This window comes from Clupea harengus, chromosome 20 (genome assembly GCF_900700415.2).
Source record: "Clupea harengus chromosome 20, Ch_v2.0.2, whole genome shotgun sequence".
Taxonomy (NCBI): domain Eukaryota; kingdom Metazoa; phylum Chordata; class Actinopteri; order Clupeiformes; family Clupeidae; genus Clupea; species Clupea harengus.
This window is the reverse complement of record NC_045171.1, coordinates 7,081,444-7,108,424: the sequence shown is the minus strand read 5'-3', so window position 1 is coordinate 7,108,424 and position 26,981 is coordinate 7,081,444. Positions and strand designations below refer to the sequence as shown.

The 26,981-nt window shown below is 44.9% G+C and overlaps 1 protein-coding gene across 2 annotated transcripts; it reads left to right on the top strand.

Annotated features, from left to right (window-relative positions):
* The first annotated feature begins 1,923 nt into the window (after positions 1-1,923).
* nr3c1 (nuclear receptor subfamily 3, group C, member 1 (glucocorticoid receptor)) lies at positions 1,924-26,279 on the top strand. Of its 2 annotated transcripts, none has more exons than XM_012831682.3 (9): positions 1,924-2,281; positions 3,438-4,735; positions 18,281-18,429; positions 18,644-18,760; positions 19,064-19,363; positions 20,165-20,309; positions 20,478-20,608; positions 21,043-21,200; positions 21,564-26,279. In XM_012831682.3, the coding sequence occupies exons 1-9, from the start codon at positions 2,279-2,281 to the stop codon at positions 21,714-21,716; spliced, it is 2,454 nt and encodes an 817-aa protein (XP_012687136.1). In that variant the 5' UTR covers positions 1,924-2,278; the 3' UTR covers positions 21,717-26,279. The 2 variants fall into 2 exon arrangements, with proteins under 2 accessions (XP_012687136.1, XP_012687130.1); XM_012831676.3 differs by having other exon boundaries at positions 18,281-18,459.
* Positions 26,280-26,981: the final 702 nt, after the last annotated feature.

Below are 26,981 nucleotides of genomic sequence, written 5' to 3'. Positions count from 1 at the left end.
ATTCAGATATTCATTGCTTTATAAACAGTATTTTTAAAGACTCACTCCTTCCTTAGTAATACCTTACTGCACTTGCAGTAGGTCTATTCGTAGCCTATTCTAAGGAGTCATTTGCTCCACAATCTTTTAAAAAAGCTCGTAGCCCCGAGAGCTAGCCTAGCTAGCTACCTTTTCCAACTACACCTAGCCTACCTTTACATTTTTTGATCATCCACCGTGTGCAACAAATAAACACCAGCACTTGAATACTATTTTGTGCTGTCCCTGTCTACATTGTGTACAGTTCGTTTTGTTAGGAATCATTGCCTAGCACAGCCTTATCCATTATTCGTGTGCAAATCGTTCACAACCACACATACAAGAACACGACGTTGAAATTAGAACTTTATTAACTTCACACACACTGTATCAGCAAACAAACACAACATGGACAAGTTTCTGATTCGTAAAAGTCAGAAAGAGAAGCCTGTGGACTTCTTTAAACATAAACGTGATGGCCTCCAGCAACAACGAACCACCATGTCCAAGCATAGCACTGTCTCCAAGCAGTGTCTGGAGGCATCTTATGTAGTTGCTCATAGAATTGAGATTGGCAAACCCCATACAATTGCCGAAACACTGATTTAGCCGGCCACGCAAGACGTGTAGAATAATGATAGATATTGTGCTGAGTTTAGCTCCTATGTCAAATTACACTGTATCACGCAGAATATCAGAAATCAGTTTGGGTCCTATTTCAAAGAGGACTACCGTTCATTCGCCTGAGATCGGGATCCATTTCTCTGCTCAGCAGATGAGCTGTCACTAGACATGAAAGAGCAGCTGAAGAGTGACAGTAGACTTAAGCATCTCCCCTCTTTCGTCATTCTGGGTAGCAATGATCAGCTTTGCGACATAGCCTTAAAAATGCTCCTCCTTTTCGCGTCGACATATTTGTGCGAGATAGGCTTTTCAAGACTGCGCTCAAAACTAAATACCGCAACCGCGCACAGATCGAGGATGACCTGATATATTTGTCAAACATTGCCCCAAGATTTGAGGACCTTTGCAGTGCAAAGCAGGCTCATGTCTCACATTGACAGACCTGTAGGATTTTTTTTGTAAAGATCACAAGAGGCCCATAACAGTATCCTAATGATAGCAATAATAACACTTATTATTATTATGATAATAATAATAATACAATAATAATAATTGGTCGATAATCATTAATTATAATAATAACATAATGATGGTGATAATAATGAATAGTCTAATAATAGGCCTACTATTACTGATAATAATAATAACAATAATAATAATAATAATAATAATAAATAGTTATAATAATTGTCTGTATGGGCCTAACAATAACAATAGCCTAACCTTGACATGTCAGGCCTATCAATAACAATACGCTATCTATCTACATATGGTGGTGTAGTTGAGGGCGGTGGCGGCGGCCCGCGGGCGGATGGGGGGGCCCCAACTACCCCTAACCAGCTTTGGGGGGGCCCAGCTTGCAAAAGTTTGAGAACCCCTGCTTTAGAGCAAACGTATTTCCTCTTCAGCTTACCTCAGAATCCAAAGATAACGAAAAAGATCAACAATATACACAATGTTCCTCCAGAATGTGCTTTAACCTGCACAAACCACCAATAAAATAACACACATTAGTATTGTATGACAACATCAAGGAAGTGGACATGTTATTTTAAAAGTATGCTTATAGAGCTTAAATGTAGTTATAATTACATAATTAGATCATTACATGTACATATAATTACATTTCGATGTAGAATTGCATAGGCCTACTTAGTTAAGCTACTGAGCTGCAAGTTGTTTAAATGAAACGAATGGAACTGGGCGGCATCTCTGTAACGCTTTATTCTAACTGTAAAGATTGTAAACAGCTGCAATGACGCTGCTCTGCCAACAGGTAGCACCACATGGTGTAAACAGGGGACATCCACGGGATTCTACTGTAATCTCCATTTTGTGTGTTTTTTATGTCAGGTTAGCGCCTATTTTCGGTTGGCTTGGGACGATCATCTTTACTGCAATGCGAATGCGTGTTGGCTGGGAAAGTTTTGCATTTTTACCCCAGTTGGAGAGAATGCGAAGTAGACCTAACGGAGACATTACTTCCAGCTTAGGTTTCTGAAGCAAGCCAAGACTTGCCAACTAGGAGGAAAGTGTTTTGCGTTGATAACGCAAGCTGGGCAGCAAACTAGCACAAATCTTAATAGAAAACAATGTCAGATGAAGCATCAGATCAAAACATAACCTTGACGACCACATGGTATGTATATCACTCTCTGGTTATACGATTTTTGTATTGTCAGTGTTTTTAAACAGTTCCGATATCGCAATTTGTGGTATTATTAGTTACTTATTTTTCGTTGCCATCGTCAGAGCAGCTAGGCTAAATCACTGTGGCTAGTGTAGCTAGTTTGCTTGTGAAAATAACGTTATGCCATTTTGAACTATTTTGAATGCTGTATGCCATCTCGTTATATTTAATATTTAAGGAGATTTGCATTTAATGGCCATACGTGTGTAGTTTTACTCAAAAGTTAAATTAACGCAGATGGTAAATTCGCCACTGTTATCGAAAGATAAAGGCCTACTGTAGCTAGCTGCTAACATTTAGCTAACTGACCGTGAGTTGCTCTGACGTCTGATTAACAAAACTGGAGCAGCTAGCGATAAAGATAGCTAGCTAACTACCCTGCTACTGCTTAAGCAAAGGAGACAAGCGCGCAAACAAGGGCTTCACTCTTGAAACTCAGCTCAGCGGATTACACGTTGACAAACAACATGAGTGACTTTACGTTAATCTTATTATGACCGAAGCTAAATACCCAACGTTACTGCAATACTGTGATGAATACGATTAGCATGACAGTAACCTACTGGCGTAGTGACCTAAGTCAACGTCAACCTAGTTTACCTTGTATCCTCGTAACGCACAGTGGCATTGAATAAAGTTAAAAATGCACAGGTCACATGTTACATTTTTAATGTAAAGTTAAGTTACTTGTTATTCGCTAAATTAAATACATGTATACTTTTGTGTCACTTGTGTCTTTGGAATACCAAATTAAACTTGACGTCGATTGCACTTTAACGCAGTAATATAAATCATAGGAAAGCGGCAGTAATAAAACAAAATAGGAAAGCAGCGGTAGTAACAGTACTAATGAGTTCTCACGTATCTGCCAAATGAAAGTGGCCTTTGGTGTCTTGAGGATAGGTCGACTGACACTCCAACCCTAGATAGTTCTCTGCTGTCACAACACAGATAGGTATAAGCCCTATTGTTCCTTGGCTTCTTTTTCAATTAACAGTTAGTTCTGCAGTTCCCTCTCATTTTGTTGCCAGAGAGGTCTCCTGTTTGATTGACATTTCTTTTCTCTCTCTTGCACACACCCCTTCCACCCCTCCACCCCTCACAGCACCAAGAGATGGATCAAGGAGGAGTGAAAAACAGCACCAAGAGAGATGAACACTTGATCAAGTTGGACTTTAACGAGAGCCCTGCCGACGGAGCCCTGCGGAACGGTGGGCTAGGCGCCATGTCACTGGCCCCCACCTCTCTTGTGCCCCCGTCCAGCCCACTCATGCAGCCTGTGTCCGGAGACGTGCCCAACGGCCTCTGCAACTCCCCACTGCCCGAGGAGTACACCACAGCTGTGACCACTTCCCTGGGCTTCTACGGGGAAGAGGCCGACCACAAAGTGGCAGGCAAGGATCAGCGGGCCCAGCAGGGCCTCCAGCACCAGCCCCTGGGCCTGTACACTACAGGCGAGACCTTCTCACACCTGGAGGCCAGCATTGCGGACCTGAACCGCTCCTCGGCATCCATGGACTCTCTGATTGGCGGCGCAGACCCCAGCCTCTTTCACCTGAAGACGGAGGACTTCTCCCCCATGGACAAAGGGGACATGGACATGGACCAGGACTCGTTTGGTCCTATGGGCAAAGACATAGACATAGGCAACCACAAGCTGTTCAACGACAACACGCTGGACCTGCTGCAGGACTTCGAGCTAACAGGCTCGCCCTCGGACTTCTACGTGGCCGATGACGCTTTCCTGTCTTCCCTGGCCGAGGACTCGCTGCTGTCGGACGTGAGCACCGACAGGGAGACCAAACTGGCGAGCAGCCTGGGGCCCGGCTCGGGAAGTGGAGGCGGCGGCGGAAACACGCCCGCCTCCAGCACAAGCGGCAGCTTGGTTGTAAACGGGGCGCGTCCGGAGCCGCTGTTCACCAGCCCACCCAGCAGCTCTCCGGCCGGAGCCTCTTGCAGCAGCAGCAGCAGCGGCATCGGGAGTGCCTCGTCCACCCCGGCCATCAGCCCCGCGCTGGTGAAGGTGGAGAAGGACTCGGTGCTGACGCTGTCCACACCGGGCGTCATCAAGCAGGAGAAGGCCAGCGGTGTGGCCGGGCGAAGCTACTGTCAGATGGGTGGGACTGTGGGTCTAGCCACCTCTGCCTCCATCTCCATATGTGGCGTGAGCACCTCCAGCGGCCAGAGCTTCCACTTCGGGGGAACCGCCGCCACAGCCACGGCCACGCCCTCCAGCCCCCAGCAGAAGGAGCAGAAGGTGTTCAGCCTGTACCCTGCCCTGGGGCCTGCGGGAGGAGAGGGCTGGAACAGGGCGAGGCCGGGGTTCGGAGAAGCGGGGCAGCAGCAGAGGGCCGGCGACGGTCTCGGCGGATCACAGGGGTTCCCCTCCAACAATTACGCCAGGTAAGAGAGATGAGGTCGCCTGGCTCTGCCTGCTTATTGCTTCCAGTTTAGTTTGTACTTGGCGTATGCTCACTTGGACAGCGGGTGTCTATGTAGGACGGGGGTGGTGGTGGGGTGGGGGGCGTGTCAGTGCATTATTTTGTTTGGTAGTGTACTGCGTCATATTTACACACATATATACACAAACATTGATGCACACACACAAACTCACAAATTCAGGCAGATTTATGAAAAAAAGAAATCACTAATGAGAACACACACTTAATAATATGGCAAACATTTCTGCAGCCGCCGGTATTTACATCTACACAGGCAGTCAAATACTGGGGTTTTAAGTAAGCTAGAAACCGAAGAGGATGTGTGTCATAATTTTGAACCATATCCCTTGGCGCTTGTGGCCAAGCACCTGTGTGTGTGTGTGTGTGTGTGTGTGTGTGTGTGTGTGTGTGTGTGTGTGTGTGTGTGTGTGTGTGTGTGTGTGTGTGTGTGTGTGTGTGTGTGTGTGTGTGTGTGTGTGTGTGTGTGTGTGAGAGAATGTGAATGTATGCATGCTATATGTGAGTGTATGTGCAATGGTTGGTTTTTGGTTTGGTTTGGTCAGAGCATGTGTGTAAATATGCTGTGCTCTCTGCTCTGCTGGAAACCAACTGCGTGACCCACTGAGAACATAGGAAATGAAGAGCAGATGAGGCAGACAGAAGGGGCTGAGTCACTACGGCTCTCACCACAAGCATGTAACAGGGCTTCATACTGGGAGCCAAAATGGACACCCTTTATGTTGTTGTACATCCACTTCCAATGTAAATCAGTTGCATGTTTATGAGTAAGGTCAATAGTTGACATAGTGGTACTGTATCACCCGCACTCCAACAGTCTTGGGGGCAGGGAGCTGTGGTTATCTTCAGTGTAGTGTGAAAAAAAGTTTTGTGTTGTGTGTTTTTTTCTTTTTTCTTTCTTTAAAGTGGTGTCTGAAAGTGGGTCATGTATCATCGTTACCAGCTAATCATCTGCAGTGCTGCTGACACGCCAGCAAAGTGACGTGTCTCAACGGCTGCAAAACTTATAGAAGACCTTAAGATTAACTCAAATCTTCTGCCCTAAGCTGCTGGGTTGACTCTTCACACCATCCCAGAATCCCCCATGGCAAGGCTGACTGACCCAGTGTTGGGAAGGTTACTTTTGAAATGTAATGGGTTACAGATTACTAGTTACCTTATTAACAGTTGAGTAAGTCATGTAACTGTTTTAATAACTTCATCAAAGTAATGTAACTTATTACATTTTATTACTTTTTGATGGACGCTGAAAAGTCCTAGAAGCATACATTTAAAGGCAGTGTAATCCTCACACCAGTACTCAACACTGATTACTGTCAAACCTTTATTAAAAGTGATTCAATATAACTTAAATTAATTGGACAAAAATGTTTTTGATTTTAAAACACAACCACCAAAACAAACCACATGGATGTTAGATAACAAACTCTGACTGCAGCAATAGTTAAATGTAACCATAACCTCAAACCAAGTCTATATTAATGTCAACCCTACATTAAGGTCAATGCCACTATCTATGCCAAACATCAGCCATGCTGTATGTTGGGACAGTACTGTTTGTTGTAGCGGAGCAGTAGGACTTGTTCCATGTGGTCATCACTCATTCTGTGTCGGGATGAGGTCAGCAGATTGCCTCCATGGCTAAATATACGCTAAACAGAAGCACTTGAAGCAGTTATACGGGTGGAGACGAATCACTGATGGGAATATGAATGGGGGAAATAGGTGGAACGCTAAACATGGCGGATTAACAGGAAGTTCTGCCCTGTATTATAAAGAATCCATCACATTGTTGGAAACGGCATAACTGACGTTTTGCCTCCCATTCAAGCTCTGTTTATTTCTACTGTTGCCATAGTCAAAAAATGTTTTGGTGCATGCGCAGTGAGAAAGTCAACACAAAGAATAAAGTATTTTTTTAGCTTTGTTCCCCTAATCACTCAAATAATGTTCACACTGTTTCCCAGATTTAAATGCAGATTCACATGATGTAATTTTAATGTCTGTTCAACCATCCTATGTGGAGTTATGGCTCTTTCCCCATTCATTTAGATAGGAGCCTGATCTTTTCTGAAATAGTTGCCTTGAGGCATTGCTAGAAGGCTTCTGGGTGTTGTACTTGACACAGCTCTTAACCACAGGAATGCCTTAAGAGATTTCAGGTTGTTATCTGAATCTTGTGGGTGCTTTGCAGATGATCTTGGCATTATCAAAAACAACAAAAATCCATCAGACTCATCAGACAGGTTAGTTGTCATCTTACAACTCGGTTGGACTGTGTTGTTCCAGTGCAACAGCTTCGTGCATGAAGGTTCTCCTTGTGTCCTCTCTCTTCTCGGGGCTAAGCCAGCATAAGCGGCACTTTGGCAGATCGTGGTTGCCATTTTTGCTTCATGGCCGACTAAGACTGATCCAAAGCGTTTCCCTACAGCCTCAATGGAAGCGGTGATGATGTGGGCTGTGTAAACCAAATGAGGTAGCTTCTCAGAGAGCTTTGCCGTGAGGCTCAGTTAGTTGGGATTAGAAATTCTAGGTAACAGTTGATTCCACCCTGGAGAAGGTCGATGGCAACAGCTAGCAGCTGCCGAACGTGAGCATACTCTTGCAGGAAAGCCTACTCCTGTGGGTGAAGCCTTGCACTCTCTAAGTTTGTCATAGGTTTCCCTTGGCTTGTCTTCTGAAAGACCTACACGTTTTGTGATAGCCCATGGAGTTCATCCAATTTTAAACCCAGAGTCTGACTCTTTGATCATCTGACTCATGCTCACCGGCACCAAGCTCACGGAATTATAATTACTCACTGTGGATCTCACTTTGTTTTGTATCTTGTATTCAGCGTTGATTTCGTTTAGTTTTGCTGCCACTGCATCATAGGTGTGTTGACTATTCTTGGGATCGATACCTTTTTCATCGCTAATCAGACAATTTTCCTGATGATTATCTTTATATATTTATAAATTTTTTCAGAACTTTCACGCAGATTGCATCCAAGGGGAGAAGCTCTCAGGACAAAAGTTCATCTCGAAGGCTGAATCAATTACATGTGCAGCAGCCGTTACTTAGTCGTCAGTAGCTCATGAGGTCCAGGAGTCAGTAGTAAGAGCGATGCTCTCCGCTTTCTCAAGCTACGTACGCACCATAGTCTTTGTATTCTCGTTCTCATAAGGGTACCTTAAACTCCGGTTTCATGCCCTCCAGCAGGTTCAGGAAAAAGGGACTCTAACATTAAGCGGCTGCCAATCTCTGCCTATAAATTTCGCTACACAATTCGTTAGCCTTTAGGCCTGAGGCAAATCTATTGGTAACTTCTTCCTGATTCGTGATATTAGATTGGTTGTGTTCCCAGACAATTGCAACCATTTGCACACAGTTTCTGCCTTATCCAAGTATTGGCCAGCTCCATCAACCCAAAAGCCAAAACAAGCCCAAACTGTGTTGCTTCGTTTTACCCCTTTCCCCAAAACCCATCACTCATTATTTTTGTCCAGCATAACATTAGGCTAGCCTAGTTTATACACACCACAACTAACACCAACAGCACAGAAGCAGGAGTGAGCGAGATGAGCAAGGTAACTTAGTAATAACTATACAAGGGCTGTATATTGCATATCGCCCCCTTGTGATCTCCAAATATGTATAGTAATTACTGAGTTACCATCATCACCTTGCCTTGTGTGTTGTGAATATTCTGTGTCCATGTAAGTTCTTTACTGAAAAGAATATAATCGGGTATAACCCCTTTCTAATCACCAACATTTTGATTAGTAACTCATTTCATTTCATATTTTGGCTCAGTAACTGTAACGGATTACAATTACATTTATTTAGCAGTTTAATTATGTAACGCTGTTATATTTAACTAGTTACTCCCCAACACTGCCTAGACCACAAGAGATGAATTCAAATGCCTGAGGTGGCATATTTGTAAACTCCTGAGGGCACGTCTTTTTGGGCAGCTGGTGTTGTTACTTCATTCTTTTCTTTTTCCCAAAGCCACGCATTATGTGTAACTGAAGATGTCGGGGTACAATCATGTGGCAAATTGGGCTCAATCTTACATAATCACAAACAGAAGGTAGCAGTAGTGAGTAGTTGTTGTGAGTGAGTTTTAGTAGGAAAGCCAAGATTATTTGTGATGGAGGGTATCTCATCTCACAATATAATATCAAGATTTCAACAACTTGCCCCCAGATGCATCCTGTCCTCAAAGTGCCAGAGTTCCGTCCGGCCCCTGGCGAGCGTAGGTTACTTTTTTGGCGCAAGAGGCCGTGGGTTTTCCATGTTATGTAAAAGCCTGCTCTCGCAGGAAGTATCGGCACCGGCTTTGGACATCGAGGGGGTCAAATTGGGCATATCCTTTTCAGTCGTCCACTTGCATTATGCCAGAAATAAACATGAGCGAGGACGCCGTCTGAGCCATCCAGCCGTAGTCCAGACTGGCCCGGAGGAAGGTGGGGAGGGGGCTGGGTGCGGGTCAGGGCTGGTGAAGTAACAATACCCAGGAGGAGTGAAGGGGGAAAACATGGCCCTTTTGTTTGTTTGTTTGTTTGTTTGTTTATTTATTTCTGAATAGCGACAGTGTACTCGAGGTCTGTGTTGTTTATCTGGGTCAGTGTAAAGGCTTGTAAAAACACCACTCCGTGGCCGAAAACTGCCTACTGTCATTGATCTTGTTTGCTGGAAGGGGCTGTTCGGATTTCAGGGGACGCCTATTCTTGTCCTCACCACCACGAACATCTGTCCCCAGTCGAGACAGTCTCAGGGAGCGCTTGCTGTTGAGGAATTTAGAAGTAGGCTTGGCGTGGTGGGACGTGCAGCCCCAGCATGTGCTTCTCATGAAGGGTAAGCATGGGGAATATGTCTCGAGTAGCATGGAGCCGACCCTGACTCTGGGCTTGGAGAGGGTTACCCCACGGTGACTCTGGACTAGAGCAGCAAATCAAACGGCTGTCTTCACTGGGCCCCCAAGGTCCGCCCACGCAGTGGGGGCCCAGCTAGTCAGGGTGTCAGGGCTGCCTGCTTGGTTTCTTCTGTTGAGGGCCGAGCTCTGCTTTCAGCTTGCGTGACATTCAGCAGTGGATCGCTGTCTCTATGTTTTTCCTGCTGTCTCTCGTTTGCTTTCTCTCTCTCTCTCTCTCTCTCTCTCTCTCTCTCTCTCTCTGTCCTTCTCTGTCTCTCCCCTATTTCCCTCCCTTGCACTTTATGTCTATCCATCTATCTCTATATCTCAGTGACTTTGTCTCTTCCCCTCCCTCCTTTGCTGCGTGACCTTGTGCGTGCGTTTTCTGTTTGTATGTCTCTCTTCCTCTTCCGCTCTCTCTAACTCACTCACTCACTCACTCACTCACACTCTTAATGCCTGTTTGTCTGTTTGTCTCTCTCGCTCGCTTGACATCTGTCTGTCTTTCTCTTCCTCTCTCTGTGGTGGAGGATAACACTGCCGCCTCTCTCTCTCTCTCTCTCTTTCTTTCTTTCTCTCTCTCTCTCTCTCTCTGTTGTCACGCAAGCTAGCGGAACCACCGGTTCTCCCTGTTGGCACGCACAGGCGTTGCCAGTCTCAGTCTATGAGCAGCTTTGTTTGGCGATGATGAGGTGGCAGATGAGCACTGTGGATAATATTAGTCCGCCCCGCCCTCTTTGCCAGACGGCCTCGCTCTTGGTGACCCGATGTTAACAAGTGACTCAAAGCCACCACAACCAGTTTCACAGAACCGTTTTACTCCCTGCCCCCACCCCCCCCGTCCTCCTTTCTCTATAGGCTAGTGTGTGTGGATACTTTCCATGTGGTCTCTAGTACCATACCACACCACATACCATGCAGGACGTTATATTTAGGACCGTCTCCCCAAAGTCATTTGGTGCACAATGCAAATTTGAGATGTTTTTAGAAAGTGCCCAGGCAAGATGGAAAAAGAAGTTAAAAGCTATGCTGTAGGCTGCCCTGTAATATGTACAGGCTGGAGGGCCAGTTTCTGGAGAGAGATTGCATTTGCCACAAGTTGAAGATGTTTATTTTTAGGCAAACCTATCCATTTCCCTCTTTAAAAAAAAAAAAAAAACACAGAAGTGTTTTTGTAACCGCAAGTGAATACCGCCACGATGCACCCCATGTAATGTGCATATAGGCTATAGGCCTTACACGCTAAGGGCATTAAAGAATGACCTGGATCAAGGCCAATGAGGTCGGGAGGTGCAGCCTACTCTCCAGTTTCCATGTTGTCACCCAGGACAGACTGGGAGGAGAGCCCCCGCCCCCTCGCCCCCGTCACTGTGTTTCTGGTGAGGCGGTGGCCAGGCTGCGGGCCCGAGGCAGCACGTTATCACCTTCCTTTCATTAGCGCGTGTAAGGGAATCTGCCAGGGGGCTGAAACACAGAGACACAACTTCAGGCATCAGTAAATGAATAGACTGTGTACACTTGTAGCTTTAGAGGTCATTGTTAATGAAGTAAACTGCTTAGGTATTCCCATATGTTTAATCCTCGTACACAGTTGTAATGACTGTAATTCATAAATAATGATGTTAATAGGTTGTTGTGGTGGTGGTTGGCGTTCACTTTGTTGTTGTTATTGTTGTTGTTGTTGTTGTTGTTGTTGGTGCTTTGTTTTGGATCAGTTGTAACTGCTAAGAAGATGAATGATAGGTTGTTATTATTAGATGTGGTAGGGGCTAAATGCAAAACTATGTCAACAGGGCAGCCAGTCAGATTATACAAAATGACCGCTTTGTGCTCATTACTGATTACTGACAGCATTCACGCACCATCACGTCATGCCAAAGCTGTCCTCATGAGAGAGAGAGAGAGAGAGAGAGAGAGAGAGAGAGAGAGAGAGAGAGAGAGAGAGAGAGAGAGAGAGAGAGAGAGAGAGAGAGAGAGAGAGAGAGAGAGAGAGAGAGAGAGAGAGAGAGAGAGAGCTGCCTTAAAACCAATCCAACAAACACAGCTTGGGATTCGCTGTCTGAATGCCTCACCCCTTCTCCTTCTCCTTGTGCGTGTGTGTGTGTGTGTTGAAGGGCGATTTCCTGTTGGGCAGAAATCTGGACTATCAGTGTAAGGGGATAATGGATGTAAATGAGCTCCCTGCACTAAGTGTTTTAACACCCAGGCAGGCAGCAAGACCTCTCTTGCTGATACACACACACACACACACCCTACTCAAAAAGAGAAAAATATGCATAAAACCACACTAGTATGTGGGTGAACAAGTGCACAGAAAATATAACACTTACAACGCCTATACATACAACAGACATACTGTACATAATGGATTGCACACACACACACAGATATACATGGTCGCTTGCGCTCTGTTCACACACACACGCACGCGCACACACACACACACAGATGCAGCGCGGAGGCCTGACCTACTTTCTCTGCTGCCTCACAGCTGGCCTGCACCGAATACCATTAGGAATTGTTTTACGATTATGAGTACACCTCAGCGTTTTTCCTCTCTTTTTTTTTTTTCTTCTCTGTTTTCTCTCTCTCTCTCTCTCTCTCTCTCTCTCCCTCTCTCTTCCTTCCCCTTTTCCTCCCTCTCTCGTTCTGCTCCAGCGCTCTCCACACCAGTCCCCTACATTCTTAGTGTAAACGTTACACAAGGCTGCGTGTGCGCCGCACACTAAATGTGACCGAATTGCGTTTCGTTTTTTGTTGTGTTTCTTTTTTGTTTTCTTTTTTGGCTCCCCAGTGGCATAGAGTGGATATGTGTCACCCCAGTGTAAACAGGACGATGACGCTTTGGCATCAGAGAATCTCCGCTCCAAACTGTGCCACATCCACGTGTGGTAATAATAAACTGCATATGAAGCAGACTTGTGCTCATATGCGGCTGCTCTGTGTCATGCGGCTGCTTGGGGTGAGAGGGGCAGCACTCTCCAATCCGTTGGGCTGTCCGATGCACATCTCTCCTGCCTCTCGTACATGGAGTCGGGTGCAGATCTCCACTTTCTGAGTACTAGCTAAATGATTCTCCTTTATGTTTGATAGATAGATAGATAGATGGATACTTTATTAATCCCGAGGGAAATTTAGGTCATCCAGTAGTTTATACACTTATACACCTCACCGACATACATGCATAAATCACATATACATACTTAGGGCCAATGATTTTCCGCGATAACGGAAAACGGACGGAATTCGCGGAATGAACACTTTGAAACGGAATTCAAACATCATTTTGTTCATACAAATCGCCCAAATTCCCCTGTATTTTGGGCTGCAAGGCTATATTTCTTTCAAATAAACACAACAACGATTGCAACGATGAACAAACATTAATTAAAGAACAAAACCACTGAGAAAATGTCACGTCTGCCCTGAAGTCCGCTCCGGCCACGCCCCCATTTCAACCGTTGACCCACACACCTACGCTAAAGTCACATTCAGTCACATTCACGCGCTCGTCTTCCCAATCGCATTTAAAACAAAAAATGTTTAGTCTTCTGTTCTGTTGATGGCTGGCAAACAACAATCTAAGAAGGGCACATATTATTCACTCATTTTAAGCCATCAATCTACCTCAGGGTGAACAAAATGAGCTGAAACGGGAAAAAAAACGGAATTCACCAAATGTGAAACGGAAAATGCATTTTTTTGAAACGGAAAATCATTGGCCCTACATACTGATGCTCGTGTATGTGCATGTATATCTGTCGGGTGCAGATATCTCGTCTGTGGTGTTAAGAATTAGGGGTGCGACTGTCCCATTGGGGAGAGCATGATTCCAGTTGGCGTGCAGGTCTCCTCTCTGCCAAACCCTGCAAGTAGGGGCACCAGGCACACCACACGTGAACGTAAATATGTGGTGTAGAATAGAGGAGCTCTCGAATGCAAACAGCACAGTCATGCTTGTGGATATGTATGCATGTGTATGTTCCACATGACTAGAAGGTTATGCGGTTATGTGTCACTGTTTGCTTTCAGGGCGGCGACCGTTAAAGCACAGAGACTCATGGGAAGGGAGTGGGGGAAGGAGAAGTGTGCATTGCTGTTGAAGTGCAGTGCCTACTAATGTATGTAAATAGGGTGTTTGTGTGTGTGTGTGTGTGTGTGTGCGCGCGCAATAGTGCACTTTGGCACTCTGAGATTCAGCTGAATGTAGAGTGCGCTATAAATTAAATGAATTATTATTACTATTTATTATTTATTACTTTGCCACTCAGATAAACCGCACATATGTCTTTATCCTGATCAGACCCATTTCAATAAGCAGTAATTGAGCGTGAACATAAATGAATGCTTTCTAATACATAGAGCAAATGAGGGCCACAGCACGGCAACAGACGGTCCCTTGTTGTCTGCTTGCGGGTAGGCCTTCCCTCCGCAGGTTCCTTAATTTTTATATTTCTGGCTAATCGCCTTAGGGAAGAGCCACTTCCTTTTTCTTCTTTTCCCCTTTCTGTTGTTTTGTTTTTTTTCTTCGCCGTCTTCAAAGTCGGCATCTCCTGCCGTGACTGGCCCAGATGGATGGCGCGCCGGGGCGGCATGAGCACTTCCCCTCTTCCCGGCGCGGTCAGGATGCCCGTTGCACTGAACTGAACTGAACTGAACTGAACTGAACTGAACTGAACGGGCATGACTCGGGCGAGTTTTCCACTTGTCTGCTCTGACAAAGACTCACCAGCCACAATCAGCAGCAATTCCTACTGTGGGTAGAATGCGGAACCACTGCCATTCCGCTGTTTGATTTCTTACTCCAACTCCAGCAAAGCTGCAGTGTATTTATTTACTCTGAATGAATGAATGAATGAATGAATGGAGGAATAAATATTCAGGAACATTGGGGCCAGAGTCATTGACAGGAGCTCTTACAGGAACCGGTGCTGTTCTGTGCATGGCGTGATTCACTGCAAACAGTTTGTGTCCTCCTGTGGATCCCCAGAAGCAGACGTGCAAGGAAATGTAAATAATACAGCCTGATCCACAAATCACTGGCCGTGAGCTTATCTCTATGAATGCTCTGGGAGCTGCTTGTGTATATGGGCCTAATGGACCTTAGGAGAGGGACTGTGTGACACACACACACACACACGCACACACATCTGCGTCAGTGTCTGTAGGTGATGTTGCATTTTCATCTTGTGGTGCAGCTTGTTCATTTGTGACGCATGAGATGTAATAGCTGTTGAACTGTGGCCTTGATTTTATCAGATTGAAGACACCACTCGTCCAGATACACTCTTCCCCATGCACCACTGCTGGGGTGCTTGTGTTCGTCTGATTTATGGAGGAACTGTCGTGTGTTTGTCTTGTGTGGTGTGGTGTTGTGTTGTGTTGCGTGACAAGCTCAGTGAGCCGTAGGCGTTGGTATTGGTGCGCTACTAACCACCCAAGGAACCACCTAAAAGATTAGCACCACTGCTCTACCACCGTTTCCTGGCCTTAGTGTGGGTGTATTTGTGAGTTGGGTACCTGCTCGATGCAGCTGAACTTTCTGGTGAGACACACTGAGTGAGTCTGTTACAGTTTACATTAAATGTAAATGTGTGAACATGAGCTCAGTCAGAGTGTGTTCACGGTGAGTGTAACTAATAGAGTTCATTAGAAGTGTTAATTATGAGTGTGAATGTCTCCAATGAGTGAGTGAGAGAGAAAGAGAGAGAGCACTGATAGATATAGACTACCATTTGTACATTCCTGCGGTCTAAGCACATACCATATTAATGCCATAAGATACTACATTAGGCATGTATAAGTATCCCTCAGGCATGATCTAAACAAACAGCTGTATCTGTCCGTCTTTGCCTGCATGTGCCACTAATGTCAGCCAATCAGAAACAAGCCCTTGATTATTGTAACTATACAAAGCTGAATGTTGATGAAAATGAAAAATGTCACCGTAAGGACTGTAGAAAACGTATTCATCATTACATAATTTGGAATGTATGGAATACTGTATATGTGTGGTAGCTGTTGTTTTTTAAGAAGGTAAATAAATTCAACACAATTCAAGTTGTGAAGCTCAACACAGTGTTGACTTTATAAGTTAACAAAAGGTTAACAATTACACTGTAACTCGAGGCAGAAGTATCCTGCGGTGGGCCGTGTTGGCCTGTGGCTTTTGAAATTGAAAAAGTATGGAAAAATGTACAGCTGGCAAGAAGTGCACTGAACTGGACTGAGACATACCAGACCACACACTGCCAGAATTGGCACCGCAGTGAGTCGTTCCAGCAGTAGCCCGCGGACACATTGGGTAACACAACTGCTGGCTAAGTAGTAAAGATTCAGGAAGTACATGAAAAAGAAATGTGACTATGTGGGTCTATTAATAAGAGAATGTGTGCTCACGTGTGCATGCCTGTATGTATGTATGTGTGTGTGTGTGTGCCCAGTAGAAGTGAGTCGTGGTTATAGATGGATATAGTCTGACTTGGTTGGAGTTCGCCTGTGTCACTCGTGAATACCTGAGCAGAGTTAACGTAGTTTTGATTTGTCTTTCGTGCGCCGCCCAGTCACCCACCATCCCACCTCAGTCTTGAAGAAGGGAATAAAAAAAGCATGTGTAAACACAGCCGTCCCTGTTTATAACATATGTGTCTGCCGCGGGGCTATTAGTAAATACATTCTGACTAAAAGCCAGCAGTTGTGGTGAGAGGCCCTTTGCCCTAATGAAACACTTCTTCCAACCCCCTTTACGGTCAGGTGGGTTTCCAGCTATAAGCTTCTAGTCACACACACACACACACACACACACACACACACACACACACACACACACACACACAAACACTCTGTCAAACTCAATATAGCCTGACAGATCTTACACTCTAAGTTCGGAGGGGTGGGGAATGGGGGCGGTTGCATGAAAGTGTGCATTATAGCTTGACCCAAATATGCCATGCTGGGCGTTGAAAGGGGGTTTGTTCCAGGCGTCCGAAAGCCTGTCGGCTTGAGTTTGGTTACCCCCCGCACACACACCCTATCTCACACTCATTCAGACACACACACACACACACACACACACACACACACACACACACACACACACACACACACACACACACACACACACACACACACACACACACACACACACTGGATTAGGTTGGTTCATAATTCCATTTATTTCTGCTATCACTTTTCTTCTCTGCTGCAGTAGAGTAGGACCAACCAGTTGATCCTGCAGGCTGTTGATGAAGCAGTTTCAGTGTAGAAACTCTACAGCAACACCTCCACCCACTCTCTCTAACACCCTTGAGCGTCCTGGGGAAGCCGCCATAACCCTCCCCCCCCCACCCCCCCCCAGCTGCTAGGGAGGGACCTGCGCCTGTTATGTAACAGCATAAAAGGGGATTTGAGGAGGGGAAGGAGGGGTGAGGAGCAGGGGAGGGGCCAGGGAAGACAAGAAATAGAGTGGGGGTGGGTGGGAGGTGTTACAATACAGTATAGTGCCACGGCAGAGATGAGAGACTATGGCTCTGTTGTGTCTCATGGAAAACCACATGCAGCAGTGTGGGGTGTGCGCATACACAAATGTGTTTGACTGTGGTGTGTGTATGTGCGTGCACAAATGACTGGGGTGTGTGTATGTGCGTGCACAAGTGTCTGTGTGTGTACTAGTGACTGGTGTGTGAGTGTGTTTGCAAGTGTGTGTTGTTGTGTGTGTTATTGGTGCTCTGCTACACATGTTTTGCATGTAGGCCATGCTGCTGCGCTGTGTGTGTTTGCAGGCTTCTACTCTATGCCCTCTAACTGTGTGGGCGTCCGTAATGCGGCTTCATGCGGAGAGGGAGAGAGAGAGCGACAGGGAGACAAACAGACGGAGAGGGAGGGAGGGAGGGAGGGAGGGAAGGAAGGAAGGAGGGAGGGAGGGAAAGAGTCATCCAGAGCCAGTGGGAGGTGCAGTCCATGTGGCCAGCGTAGCTTACAGGCTCCCCCTACTGGTCAGCGGGCAGTGTCACAATCTCCGCCCTCCCCACCTCTCCACACCCCTTGTCCTCTGCACAGGTCACTGCTCTCGTCACACCTAACAGGGAAGGACGAGATGCCATATCCACTACTGGGAACCTGCTCTTCTCTCTCTCTCTCTCTCTCTCTCACTAACTCTCTCTGTCTTTCTCACTCTCTCTCCATGCTAAATAATCAACTACCAAAATTCCACCAGCTGCCACCCACACAGAAATCCCACTGCTGGAAAATAGGATGGACTTTTGTGCAGTTAAGGAGGCAAAATTAAGGGAGAAATTCTGGAGGCAAAGTGTCCACACCTCCGCCATTTAATGGCAGTTCATTGGTGGCTATATTAGTGTAATTTGGGAAGAGCAGTCTTCTGTTTTGTTACGTGTTGTGGATCATAGGGATGTTAATAAAACAACAAGACTGTTCAACTGAGTGTCGCATGCAGAGTGTCAGAAAGTATTCAAAACATTCCTTCTTTCTGGAATTTTCTCCAATGGTCATATTGGTTCAGTTGATTCCCAATCCCTTGTCATTTTTTTTGTTAAATTTAGAATTTTTCCCCTCCGTCTCCGTCCTCAGGTCAGACTCCACCGGCAGTGTGTCGGGGCAGAAGCCGGGCGGCGCGGCCCATAAGATCTGCCTGGTGTGCTCGGACGAGGCCTCGGGATGCCATTACGGGGTGCTCACCTGCGGCAGCTGCAAGGTCTTCTTTAAACGGGCTGTGGAAGGTGAGCGCTCAGCAGCGTCCGCTACCAAAGGTCGGCTACCACTCCTCACAGTTCCATTTTCTTATTGGTTCCCTTATCAAAATTCTGTTTCCTTATTGTTTTTTTGTTTTTTTCATCAGAATTCAATCATTATTATTAATTGGTTTCCTCATCAGCTTTGGATCCCTCTGATTGGTTCGTGTCTCACCTTTTGGGTCTTGTTTCGTCCTTTCAGGGCAGCACAACTACCTGTGCGCCGGACGGAACGACTGCATCATAGACAAGATCCGCCGCAAGAACTGCCCAGCTTGCCGCTTTCGCAAGTGTCTGCAGGCAGGCATGAACCTGGAAGGTAACCCAGATCTTAGGCAGCCCTCAGTCAGATCTTAGGCAGATCTTAGGCAGCCCTCAGTCAGATCTTAGGAAGATCTTAGGCAGCCCTCAGTCAGATCTTAGGAAGATCTTAGGCAGCCCTCAGTCAGCCCTCAGTCAGCCCTCAGTCAGATCTTAGGCAGCCCTGCACCAGCATTTGTTCTGTACTGATGTTGTGCCTTTAGCTGTAAACTGTAGTCAGTAAAAAGGTGTTGTTTGTCAAAAGCACTATTGTCAAAGTGTAAACCAGTACTCATTTGTCTGTCTGTCTGTCTCTCTCCAGCTCGTAAAACGAAGAAGCTAAATCGTTTAAAGGGCGTCCAGCAGCAGCAGCCGGCGGCGGCGGTGGCGGTGAGCGAGCTGTCTCCCCCGGTGATGCCCGAGGCGCGGCCGCTGGTGCCCAAAGCCATGCCCCAGCTGGTGCCGTCCATGCTGTCGCTGCTCAAGGCCATCGAGCCGGAGACCATCTACGCCGGCTACGACAGCACGCTGCCCGACACCTCCACGCGCCTCATGACCACGCTGAACCGGCTCGGGGGCCGCCAGGTCGTCTCCGCTGTCAAGTGGGCTAAATCCCTGCCAGGTATGGGCCAAAACACACACACACGCACCAGCACGCACACACACACACACGGAGACGCACGCACACAGACACTCACTCGCCAATCATCGCTTAAACATGAGCAGTTTTAATCCTCATGGCCTAATTCACTGTAGTCCAAAACATTAACGCATTAATAAAAACATTAATGAAACTGGCTAAAGGGCTGTTGCCAGTGTTGGGCAGTAGTGTGGCTACAAGTAGTGGTGGTACTAGTTTAACAGCAGAGGAAAACTAGAGATCGTCTAGGCATGGCTGGCAGAAGCCCTTCCAATTGTAACACGCACTAATCCTTGGGCTGATGCCTACAACCGAAACCAACCTCGTCAATGTATTCCAAAACCTGCCGGTGATGAAAAAGATCTTCCGGAGAGATTGTGTTTGAGAGAGACCTAGAGGGGAAGAGAAGGTGGAAATTCCAGTAGTAGCCTGGCCTGTTGCACGCAATTTAGCTCAAGGCTGTAGGTTATTTATAATATATGTTGGAATGCTGCGTCTTAGCGCTTTTGTCCCAGACCCACAGTTTTACCAGATTTTCTGGTAAGCTAACATGAACCCAGGGGACCTGTGGGTTATGGGTCGGCCCGTGCGTGCGCACAAACACACACACACACACACACACACACACACACACTGAGTTGTAGACCCAGTAGCATGTTGAGGGTGTGAGGCATGAGGTTCAATTTCTAATCCTTCCTTGAAACATTCGGTCTAACAGTAGTGTGAGTTTGTCTTTCCGTCACTGCCCTTCTGTAACTATAGCATCCTTCTTCCTGCTTCCAGGGTTCCGGAACCTTCACCTGGATGACCAGATGACCCTGCTCCAGTGCTCGTGGCTCTTCCTCATGTCATTCGGGCTGGGGTGGCGCTCCTACCAGCAATGCGATGGCAACATGCTGTGCTTTGCCCCTGACCTGGTCATCAATGAGTATGTGCACACACATTATGGCCTCTATGTTACTGGAAGGGAATATGGAATCAACTAAAGTCTGCCTTTGACTAAAAGGTTGACCTATGCTGTGACATGCCCTTCGCAAAGTTCAATATTTAGCGTGGTAATGATGTGTGTGTGTGTGTCTGTGCACAATGTCTGCAGGGAACGCATGAAGCTGCCCTACATGGCCGACCAGTGTGAGCAGATGCTGAAGATTTCCAACGAGTTTGTGCGTCTGCAGGTGTCCAACGATGAGTACCTGTGCATGAAGGTCCTCTTGCTGCTCAGCACTGGTGAGCATCAGGAGTGTGTGTGTGTGTGTGTGTGTGTGTGTGTGTGTGTGTGTGTGTGTGTGTGTGTGTGTGTGTGTGTGTGTGTGAGCGTGTGTGTGTGTGCGTGTGTGTGTGTGTGTGCGCGCGCGTGTGTTTGTCTGACCACTTTCTAGTTCTGGGCTAGATATTTTATATGAACTGTAATGAATGTAATCACATAACTTGAGGTCAGTTTTGCTTCAGTGAAATAACCTACGTCTGTAGCATTTTGTTTTTGCCAAAGCAATGTCACTGTACTACATAGATTTGTATGTATCCTGTCTTGTCTCTACACTTACCAGAAAAATCATGTGTGACCTTCACCAGTTACTACTTGTAACAATCCGACTGGCCATTTAGATTCAAAGGTCAGAGTAGTGTTTTACTCCTTGTCAAACTCTGTTCTACTTCCTCAGTGCCGAAGGATGGCCTGAAAAGCCAGTCGGTGTTCGACGAGATCCGGATGTCCTACATCAAGGAGCTCGGGAAAGCCATAGTGAAGCGGGAGGAGAATTCCAGCCAGAACTGGCAGAGGTTCTACCAGCTCACCAAGCTACTGGACTCCATGCACGACGTAAGGCACCCCTCCCCTCCCCTCCCCTCACGCTCTCCTTCCCCTGTTTTACTGAGCAGGTATCCTCTGCCATGCTTTTAGTTGCATGTGACAAAAAAGGTGAACAACTGTGTTGCCCAACGTATGAGCAGTGATTTAAGACAGGAAAGTCTAAAAGTCTTCTAGTCAAGAGAGCGGCAGATTGTAGAGGGACTGGCCTAAAATGCCTTGTCAGTAGTAGGAAATCAGCCAGGTAAGTGTCTGTGTAGTGCAACGCAAGACTCAAATGGCGTGATTTACGAATCATAAACGTTATGTTAACATTCTGACCGTATGAAATTTTGTCGGAGTTGAAACGTTGCTCAATCTTTCCCTCGTCCTCAGATGGTGGGCGGCCTGCTGAACTTCTGCTTCTACACCTTTGTCAACAAGTCTCTGAGCGTGGAATTCCCCGAGATGTTGGCAGAGATCATCAGCAACCAGTTACCAAAATTCAAAGCCGGAAGCGTCAAGCCGCTGCTCTTTCACCAGAAGTGACTGCCCAACCCCGCACACACACAGACACACACACGCACACACACACACACACCGCTGCGGCAGGAACGCAATGCCTTAAAGAGACACTCACCACCCCCTCTCGTCACCCCAACATACCCACAGCGCAACGCAGGAGTGGTGCCCCCCCCACCCCAGTAAAAGGGAGATGACTTGGGCACAGTTAGAGAGGAGGGAGGGGGGGGGGGGGGGCACACAGAGTGTATGCAAGTACCGAACATGAGAACCCCATCTGGTGAAAGACAAGACATAACATGTGGAGAACATAACAGTCCTACTTGGATTGACGTAAAGACGTTTTAGTAACCAATCATGTTTTTTTGTTTGTTTGTTTCTTTCTTTTTATAGAAATGGCAAACCTCTGGGGCTGCAATGGCATACTTTGTGACTCTTGGATCGAAACAAACTAACCGCAACTGCTGTCTCAGGTGTATGACTTTCAACGTTGAGATTACATAGTAGAAATGAAAAGGCTAATCAGTACGTAGTGGTAACATTTTTAAATTGATGTACTTTTACAGGTTGTCATTGGCATAAGACAACATCCCCTTCACCTTATCCCTGCCCTTCTAACCCACCTACTCCAAATAGCACTTATATTCACCTACCTTTATCCAGAAACTTCTCTATAATGAAACTTTGATATCAGAGTTCACAAATCAGAACAAGGTCTTTTGGTTTGTAACAGTCATGTCAGTTATAAGTACAGCACAAGAAATACAGCACTGTTTTTCAACAAACAGATAAACGGAGCGACAGTCTTATATAGTCGATATATATATATACGGTGGATCTAATCTCATTTTCGTTGAATCAAGAACAGGCAAGCAAGTTCTGAACATGTTCGAAAGAAAGGGATATTATGTGCCTTTTTGTAGCTTTGGTCTCATTTTTAGCTGTTTCCTCTACCTGGTTTTTTTTTGTCTTTTTATTTGAAACGTTGCTCTCAAACGTGATTGGTCGTGCATTGACGATGGTAGAAGGCGTATCGTGTTTGATTGTAGTATTGTCATTTTACTTGCACTGTCAGTTCCTTTCCTCCTCTCTCTCTCTCTCTCTCTCTCAAACTGGCCGTTTGAATTTTGGCAGCTCAGTTGATACCCAGGAAACATCCAGAACACAAGTGATCCTTACTGACACACAGTGACCATGCAGATGAAGAGGCTCATACTCCTCTTGTGGTAGTTTCATTGGACACCTTTCTCAAAGATGCAATTTGTTTAGCACTTTTATCATAGGCTTTAATGAATTGATAAAGTGGCTGAATTTTAATGTGTATAGTGCTAATTATATAGCAAACAAGGAAGCCATGTGTTTAATCACCAGTGGCACCGTTGAAATTGTACATTGATTATGCAATGCAAAAAAAAACACAAAAAAAAACTCAGTCGACAACTAAATTTCTTCCCTTTATTGTTGTGTTTGTTAGTTTCTTTTTCTGTCCATGTTTTTTTTTCTCCCATGGACCATAGGAAACCCAATTTGCCTTTGCCAACTTAGTCAAGGAATCTGCATTCCCGGTTTTATCACCTCCAACCATACGCAGTAAAAGCAGGGAGTCATACCAATGCCTCGGACGTAGACAGTAAACCTCATCTCTGATTTATTTTTTTCCTGAATATATAGATATATACATACGCAAAGAACTATGATGGTTATAACTTTATCTTTTCCTTCTGGATCCGAACAGGGAATGGTAAAAAAAAGACACACCAGTGCAATCACCTTTATATGTTATTCAATGCAGCAAACCACCTCACTCTCTCTCTCTCTCTCTCTCGCTCTCTCTCGCTCTCTCGCTCTCTTTATATATGATATATATATATATATCTTCTAGCACTCCTCTGCTCCTCATCCCTCACTCAGGTCCACATCCTTACCTGTTGGCGTGCACTCACACTCCCAGACAGCTGCAGACTTCCGATTGGATCCGGCCCCCTTCCGGGCCAGGTCCATCCCAGGCACCTGTCGCTCTCGTGCGCAGCGCCTCCTCTGCAGCTCCAGTGTGTTGTCTCCGGCACGCCGGTGTGAGTGCACTCACTAGCTTTTCCAAACGGTGATTTTCCTTGTTCTAGCAGTGAACAGAACAAACAAAAAAAGAAAACAAAACAAAAAAAAGACTTGCTTGTATAATAACCTTCCTCATAGCCCTCTCAGTTAAACTGTGGCTCACCTGAGGGGTCGGGGGCTCTTCGCCTCTCCTCTCATTCGGTTCTCGGGGAATTTCTACCATAACAGACAAAAGAACATGCCTGTATTTCATGTCATTCTCCTCTCTCTCTCTATGTGCCAAACTTATTTCATTCATTTCTGTGTGGAGTATTTTTTTTTCTTCAGTCAGTTGAAATGATTACAACCTGGAACTGTACTTGTCTTAACATTTGTTGAAAGTGTACACACAAAGACAAAAGGAAAGGGAAAAGAAATGTTAAGTTGACAAAACTTTTTTTATAATTATTTTCCTCCGATGCACACTGTCTCGGTATACTAATACACAACTAGTACAAGATTCAAGTCCATACCTCCATCCACAATTCCAAATTGCAGTGATCGTTCATTGTTTCCCCACCAGCTCCAACACGCATGTTTGTAGTTCAGAGAAGCAGTTTTATTGTCAAACCCACACCAGCGCACAATGCAACCACACCTCTGAACAGGGCGTCTATCGTAGTAGTAGTAGTAGTGGTAGTAGTAGTAGTAGTAGTAGTAGTAGTTGATGTCTGTTGCATCACTCTGTCTCCTCTCTGGTTTCTCTCTTGAGGGTTTTTTTGTTTTGTTTTGTTTTTTTGTTTAATTTGTTTAAAAGATCTTATAGTTTTCACAAATTCTGTGGGGAAAAAAAACTAAATAGGAACAAAACTTGTGTGATTTTTATTTTCCTTTTGTTTTTCTAAGACATGTTTGTATTGAAGTTGAGGTGCATGTGTCTTGCTCATTTTTAATGTGTGGGGAAAGTACAGTATATTGCTTCAGGGCATATCTAAGTATGAAATGACATTTTAAAGTAACCATTTTGTACAGATGTTTTCAAACTTGTGGCAGAATTCACCTGTTTGTATAATTTCATGCGTTTTGGTTATTTGTGTAGATCTCAGTCCATTTTCCTCTTTCAACTGACACTATGCCATTCATGTCACATAAAGCTATCCATTAATAGTCAGTAAAATGTTAAAGATGCCAACATTTCATGCTTGTGTGTTTTGTTGAATTAATCAAAGAACCATCTTTACAAGCCATTTCTAATTCAGTTGCTTTGGTAACACTTGGGTTGCAGGTATATCGGTTGGTTAGGTGGTTATCTGGAAGCACGGGTTTGTCAAGTGGTTGACAAACAGGGTCTTCACTGTAAATGGCAGCCTTTTAGTCCCCTCTTAGTTTGTGTTGATATGTCCAGACATGATGGCCGATGACCCGAGTGTGTTCCAAACTACTTCTAATCATGTTTTGTTTTCTCTTCTCGTCAAGTTACTTTCACATACAGTGCAGTGGTGAGTGTCGGCCTAATCTGTTATGCATTCATGTTTCTCTGTATTTCACCGTAAATGAGTGAATGTTATTCCAATTCAGGGAGGTCGCATTTTGAAAGACTCATAACTGTTCCCTAAAAAAAAAAAAATTGTATTTAGTATCGGTATATTTTTATAATTTATCATAGCCTTTTTTTTAAAAGCATTCTTTTGTTATTTCATGTAGTTATGTACAATCTTTAGCGTGCGCCTCTCAAACTGTAACGGTGATGATGAATGTAATCCCTACCTTGCATCACCTGTTTCATATAATATCTTACACTTGTGATGCATGTTAGACCATGTTGAATAAGTGTAATGACATGAACCAGGGATGCAGGAGAAACCGGTTTTTGCCATGCTTGATGTATATATTGCACTAGCTCACCGTATAGGGGCTGGAGGAGGAAGGGATACTTAAACCCCCTTTTGTGAATTCCTGGCTACGATCATGTGTGTCGTACTGTGCATAGGAAGCAAACACGCACATTAGAAGGGAAACTGTATATGAAAGTAACTTGCCAAATTGAAACCTCTGGAATTTTGCACTACCCTGTCACTGTTTAAAATCTATTTTCTAAAAAACAAAACAAAAAAAAAAACGAATTAATAAAGGACAGAAAAAAAATCAGATATTAACTTAAGAGATATATTATGGGCAAATGTGTTTCACTCGTATATGGCTTTCCTTTATGTTTTTGTTTGTATTTGCGTATATCTCAGCTATGTACATATTACCCTGTGTTAAGAATATGCATCAGATTTGTCCAAAATGAATAGTTTTTTATGTCATCTGTACTATTCCACCTCTGTAGCCCATGTTGATGATCTCACCCACTCACTTCCCTGTTGAACTGTCTGTCTTGGTTGTGAGGTACTTTTGATAAACATTACTTTTATGCTGATTCATATGATGTTAACACCGTTGTACACACACACACACACACACACACACAAAAAAACCCTAATAAGCTACTTAACAACCATGCGATTATGATAAGCAATCATTCATAAAAATAAATGTGCTTTTCGAATCTAACGTCACCTGATCTCATTTATGAATATATGCCTATGACATGTTTTTTTTTACCACATCCTGTTTTATGGGGTCAAAATGCGTAAGACTCAAATTTATTTTACTGCTGTTGAAACTAGATTTCAGTAAGGTTGATCTAGTAAGATTGACAGTAAAAGTAAATGGCCAGTAAATATACAGTGCATGCATAAACACCTGTGTGTATGTATGTGTTTGGTTGGCAGTAAAGGATTGCCCCTGAAAACATACATTTGAATCACCTCACCCACACAATCATCTTTTCTTTCAGTGGTATGCTCTTTTTAATACCAATATGACATCTCTACTTCAACTACTCATAGGTAGTAGTATGTAATTATGATCAGTTATGGTCAAATACACATATGCCCTTAAGATGTAAAGAGGCACTATGAAATGTTTTATGGTCAAAAATCTTTTCAAGCCTTCTACAATGACATAATTCGGAGGAAACAGTGAAAAGATTACGTTTCCCAGTAATCCTGTCAGCCTCCGTGTACACTCTATGTATATTAATCATGTTTCAGAAGTGTTGTTTCGTTCTCTATTGATATAGACACATTTCTAACATTTTGTTGACACGTGTTGTTGTACCTTCCGGTCCGCACTGTTTGAACAACAGCACTCTCAGTTTTTACATTGAAAATCACATATTCTCTTTTTAACGTTTTCTGACGATATGGCCTT

Bases quoted from the DNA above. Each gene is read 5' to 3' on its own strand.
- nr3c1 (XM_012831676.3), top strand. The intron at 20,310-20,477 runs GTATGTGCACAC...CAATGTCTGCAG, and splicing joins CCTGACCTGGTCATCAATGA to GGAACGCATGAAGCTGCCCT. The intron at 21,201-21,563 runs GTAAGGCACCCC...CCTCGTCCTCAG, and splicing joins TACTGGACTCCATGCACGAC to ATGGTGGGCGGCCTGCTGAA.